The 5,480-nt window shown below is 38.6% G+C and overlaps 1 protein-coding gene across 4 annotated transcripts in view; it reads right to left on the bottom strand.

The window, feature by feature from the left end:
* Ipp (intracisternal A particle-promoted polypeptide) overlaps window positions 1–5,480 on the bottom strand; it is a 37,125-nt gene that overhangs the window by 18,622 nt on the left and 13,023 nt on the right. For all 4 annotated transcript variants that reach the window (XM_004639185.2, XM_023724229.1, XM_023724228.1 and 1 more), the window contains 2 exons: window positions 5,170–5,337; window positions 568–705 (listed from right to left, as the gene is read on the bottom strand). In XM_004639185.2, coding sequence (XP_004639242.1) covers window positions 568–705; window positions 5,170–5,337 — 306 coding nt within the window. The remainder of the gene's footprint in view (window positions 1–567; window positions 706–5,169; window positions 5,338–5,480) is intronic.

The following is a 5,480-nucleotide window of genomic DNA, read 5'->3' as shown; positions in this document are numbered from 1 at the left end:
GTTCAGGGTCTCATTCCTAGATCAGAATCATAGTGATCTGCCTGTTTACAACCTCCCAAGAGCTGGGTTTACAGGTGCATGCCACCACACCCGGTCTTTCTTTTCTTTTTTCTTCTTCTTCTTTTTTTTTTTTTTCTTTTCTTTTGGTACAGTGAATGAACTCAGTATCTTCTGCCTGCCAGAGAGGCACTTAGGCTGCTGAGCTACCTCTCTAACCCCTATACTTCCTTATACATAATCACGCTAAAACACAGAGGTAGGAGTGCTATATACTTAGTAAAATCAGATTTAACTAGTCAGCTAAAGAGATTTATTAAGACATATTATTTATAAATTATCTATCTTCTTTGCAAACTTCATACTGAAGGGGGAAAATGGGTCAAAGAGAATGATAATAGCTTGTAAAAATAACAATGAAACTCCACACCTGACAATATTCTCCAAGTGATACAATATTGAGAATGAGAATTTACACAGCTGAAAAGAAACTCACGGGAAAGAAGAAACAGTTCAAACCAAAACCGAAGAATTCAACCTGTTATCCTTAAAACTGAACAGCATAATTACCCAAAGCATAGATGGCCCCATAGCACACACACACTCCCAAGCCACAGCGTGGATGATTCATGGAAGCTACAGTTGTCCACTGTTTAGTAACTGGATCGTAGCATTCATTACAGTCAAAAATCATTGAATCCTTTTCACCTGGTTTAAACAAAAGAGACATACATCAGAAAGTTTAGTAATGCTAATAGACCAGAACCACAATATAATATTCAGTATATTGCTTATTTTCAGAAATTCAATCATTATGTCTTATTTTAAATACTCATTAACATTCATTTGCCTAGTGTTCTTTTTTTTTTTTTTTTTTGTGGAACCAGTGATTGAATTCAGGCCCTTGTGCTTGCCTTATTCTACTGAGCTATCTCCCCAGCCCCCAATTTTTTTTTTTTTTGTTTTTTTCAGAACAACTGGGGATTGAACTGAGGAATTCTACTGAGCTATCTCCCCAGCCTCATTCGCCTAGTGAATATTACTTTGAATCCATAGCATTTTCATTTAGTAAAGCCAATTTATAAAGGAAAGGTATAATTTTCCTATTACCTATTTTTAATTTACCACCCAATCTATGTAATTCTTTAAAACACAGCTTCCAGGGGCTGGGGAGATAGCTCAGCAGTCTAAGCGCCTGTCTGGCAAGCTCAAGGTCCCAGGTTCAATCCCCAGTGCTGCATAACAATACCAAATAAATAAATAAATATATTAAAAACATTGGGGCCAGGGAGATGACTCAGTGGAATAAGTGCTTCCCTGGCAAGCGCAAGGGTCTGAGTTCAAATCCCCAGTTCCGCTAAAAAAAAACCCATAAAAATTCAATAAATATTTTTTAAACACCCACAACTTACATTTTAACACTTCTATATTTTTTTCAGATTAGTTAAAAAGCTGATCATGGTATAATTTGAGTAAACTGTTTATGTATCAACAAACACAAAATGAGATTTAAAAAAATATACCATTCAAGGGCCGGCAAAATAGCTCAGCAGATTAAAGCACCTGCTTAGGCAGACATAGGGGCTGGGGGTTTGATCCCCTGGCCTGCACTGCCAGCCCCGCCCCCAGGGTGCACTGAGATAGCAACTGAAATTGTGTGGTATAGTGGCACTGGGCATGGTGGTGCGGGCCTGTAATACAAGCACTTGGGAGGCTGTAAACAGGAGAATCACTACTGATCTACCTAGTGAGACCCTGTAGACACTGTACTGAATTTAAAAAATAAAATATATACATACCATTTAAAATAGAATTTTAAGGTACAGTATATGTTATTGTTTATATCTAGATGTCCTCCCAAAGCCTCATGCAGTCATGGGGAAGCCTTCTAGAGTTTGTGTTAATTCATGATCCAACACTGGGATCATATGTGTGAGTGCTGCTGGGATTATAAGTTGAGCACTACATCCACCCTGGGGTGGACAGCCTACATGCAATATGAGGAGGGGACAGAGGCTTGCTCTCTGTTTATGCTTGTCCCTTTTTGCTCTTGCTCATTGGCTGTTTTCTCCCACCATGAACTGCTGCCCTCTGCCATGTGCCAGTCTGTCTTGGAGCCGGCTGATTAAGCTTTCCTTAATTTTGAGTGTCAGGTATTTCATCCCAACAAGAGAAAAGTAACCAAGACAGTATACTATACTAAAAAGTAAGCCTAGCTAGATATGGTAGCAAATTCCAACTACTCAAGAGGTTAAGGCAGGAGGATGACAAGTTCAAGGGCAGCCTGGGCTTTTTTTTTTTTTTTTTTTTTTTTGGTGGGACTGGGGGAGTTTACAATAGTCTTGCTATGTAGGCCAAGCTGGCTTTGAACTCATTATGTAATCCAGATTGTCATGAAACTCACAGAGATCCTCCTGCCTCAGCCTCCTGACAACTAGGACCACAGGAATGCACCACCACACCCAGCTCAGCCTGGGAAATGTAGTGACATTTTGTTTTAAAATAAAAAAAATTAAAAGGGATGGGGATATAACTCAATAAACCCTGGGTTCAATGCCCAGTACTGGAAAAGAAAGTCTATGGCTCAGAAGTGCAGCTCATCTGTGACAGAGCATGTACTCAGCCTCTGTGAAGCCCACATTTGATTTCTAAGCCACACACAAAGGAAAAGTAAATCTACCCAAAAACTGTTCATGGCTTTAATGGACAGATTTTATAATTTATTTTGATAAAATTTTAAATTAAGGCACATCTAAATGAATGAACTAAAGAGATGTATCATATTTATGAAAGATAAGAGTCAATGTAAAAATATTTCTAACTTGATTTATAGATTTAATATAATTCCAATTCTCTCCTGCAAAATCCAATTTTTAAAGGATTTAGAAGGCCGGGGAGATATCTCAGTAGAATAAGTGCTTGCCTGGCAAGCACAAGGTCCTGAGTTCAATCCCCGGTACTGCAAAAAAGAAAAAAGAAATAAATAAAAGGAATCTAAAATTTATATAGAACTACAAAGAACCAAGAATATTCAAACACTAGCAGAAAAGTATAATAAATTGAGAGAAACACCTTTATCATATATTAAGACTTATGACTGAGCCAGAGTAATTCAGATAGGAACAGATAGAAACTAATAGCATTAAGCAGAAATTCTAGGAACAGGACCATATATCTGATTACTTGATAGTTGAAGAGTCAGTGCCACAGTGTTGTGTGTGTGTTTGGGGGGGGGTGTGTGTGTGACAGTGTTTAGTCTTTGTTTTGGACAGTGTTTAGTCTTTTTGTTTTTGTATTTTAGGGAAGGGTCTACAGGGTGTTCAGGGTCTCACTACTAGATCAGACTCCTAATGACCCTCCTGTTTACAGCCTCCGAAGAGCTGGGATTACAGGCACATGCCACCACGCCCAGTCTCAATTGCCGTCTCAGCACAGCCAGGGGCAGGCCCGGAGATCCAACTCCCCAGCCCTGTACCTGCTTGCAGAAGCTTTAATCCACTGAGCTATTTGGCTGGCCCCAACAATGTTTAGTCTTAGTCATTTTTATTTGATTAAACTGATACATGAATAGAAAAGAATTTTTGTGAAATCACTGCCAATATATAAACTTTAAATAATTTGTTTCAATTTCACACATTTATATTTTTTGGAATATATTTGAGCAATAAATGCTTAATGGTTTAAATTTATGTTTTTACTAGTTTAAATTTATCAGCCAGGCATGGTGGTATATGCCTGTAATCCCAGCACTCAGGAGGCTGAGGCAGGAGGAGTGCTACAAGTTTGAGACCACCTTGAACTATATAGCAAGACTGTCTCAAAAAAACAGAACAATAAAAAAATATATTTATGTACAAAAAATTTTTTCTTTTGCCTTTAGAATTCAAAGTACAGTGTATTCAAAATAAATTTTTGCACTCTGCTGCTGCTTCCACAGCCACCGCTCCTCCCTTTTTACTTTTGCTGTTTTGCTGTCTTCTGCCACCATGAACAGCCTCCCTCTGCCATGTGCCTCTGTCTTGGAATCAGCAGAGTATGGACTGAAACCTCTACAAACTATGTGCTAAATAAAGCTTTCCTTCCTTAAAATAATACTACTAATAATATAATAATATTTTCATAATACCTAAAACCTCTAGCCACAAATTCAGAACTACACTTCCCCAAACCTAACAAAACAGCCACATTAAATTTTTTTTTTCTTTTTTTTTTGCGGAAGTGGGGATCAAACTCAGGCCCTTGTGCTTGCCAGGGAAATGCTTATTCCGCTGGCCCAGCCACATTAAATATCGTGTTTTTTTTCTTAATGTATTTAGTATAGGGTACAGAGGGTCTCGCTACACAGATTGGACTCGGAGATCCTCCTGTTTTCAGCCTCCCAAGCACTGAGATTACAGGTATACGCCACCATGCCCAGTCTCAACCCTATCTCAGTGCACCCAAGGGACGGGGCTGGTATAGCAGGACGGGGATTGAACCATTGGCCTGTGCATCTGCCTCAGCAGGTGCTTTATTACTCTGAGCTATCTGGCTGGCTCCAGTATCTTGATTTTTATTTTTATGTTTTATTTTTTGGAGATAAGATCTCAGTAGTGGTTCAGGCTGGCCTCAAACTCACTGTGATCCTCCTAATTCAACCTCTTAAATGCTGGTATTATAGGCATGCACCACCATGCCTGGCAATTATTTGATTATTAACACTAAAAAATATGGGAATCCTAAAACAAGGCAAGTTAATAACTAGAAGAGTTTTTATTCTGGTTATTCAAAGCTCTGTCCTGTTTTATATAGGATAACAGGATTTCTCTGGTGTATAATATTCAACAAGCTTCTGTTCTTTTTTCTTTCTTTAATCTATTCAGTATTTATTTATTTGTTGAGCGTGACTGTCTCTATGAATACCACACAATACCTAGCAACATACATAAGCAATATAAGTATGTAGCCAAGTAGAGGGAAGGGAGAGGAGGCAGCACAAAAAAATGCAATTAGCCAGACGTGGTGGCACATGCCTTTAATTCTAGCACTCAAGAAGACAGTAGGATTACAAAATTAAGGCCAGTATGGACCATAGTGAGTTCAAGAACAGCCTGAACTGCAATGCAAGATCCTGTCTTGAACAACAAAGCAGCAACTGAGTTTAATCAGGGAAATGATAATTTTTATCATTACCTCCAATAGCATAGACCATCCCTCCCAGAACTGCTACTCCCAGTCCACATCGAGCCTGATGAAGAGAAGACACAGTAGTCCAGTACTGACTAAAGGTATCAAAACGTTCTACACAGCTGAGGGCTCTGCTATCACTCCAGCGACCCCCCTGCAACCGTGTGTATCCACCTAAACGAAGGAAAACAAGTGAACAGTAAATTCCTTACTGATAAATATGAAAGTGGCAATAAGGAGGAAACTAGCCCCATGTACAATATAATTATTACATATCAAGAAATAAATGCTTTAGAGCATATATATTTTTATAAATA

The sequence above is a fragment of the Octodon degus genome, unplaced genomic scaffold (genome assembly GCF_000260255.1).
Source record: "Octodon degus isolate 3935 unplaced genomic scaffold, OctDeg1.0 scaffold00107, whole genome shotgun sequence".
Lineage (NCBI taxonomy): Eukaryota > Metazoa > Chordata > Mammalia > Rodentia > Octodontidae > Octodon > Octodon degus.
The sequence above is the reverse complement of the archived record's forward strand: the minus strand, read 5'-3'. Positions and strand labels throughout refer to the sequence as shown.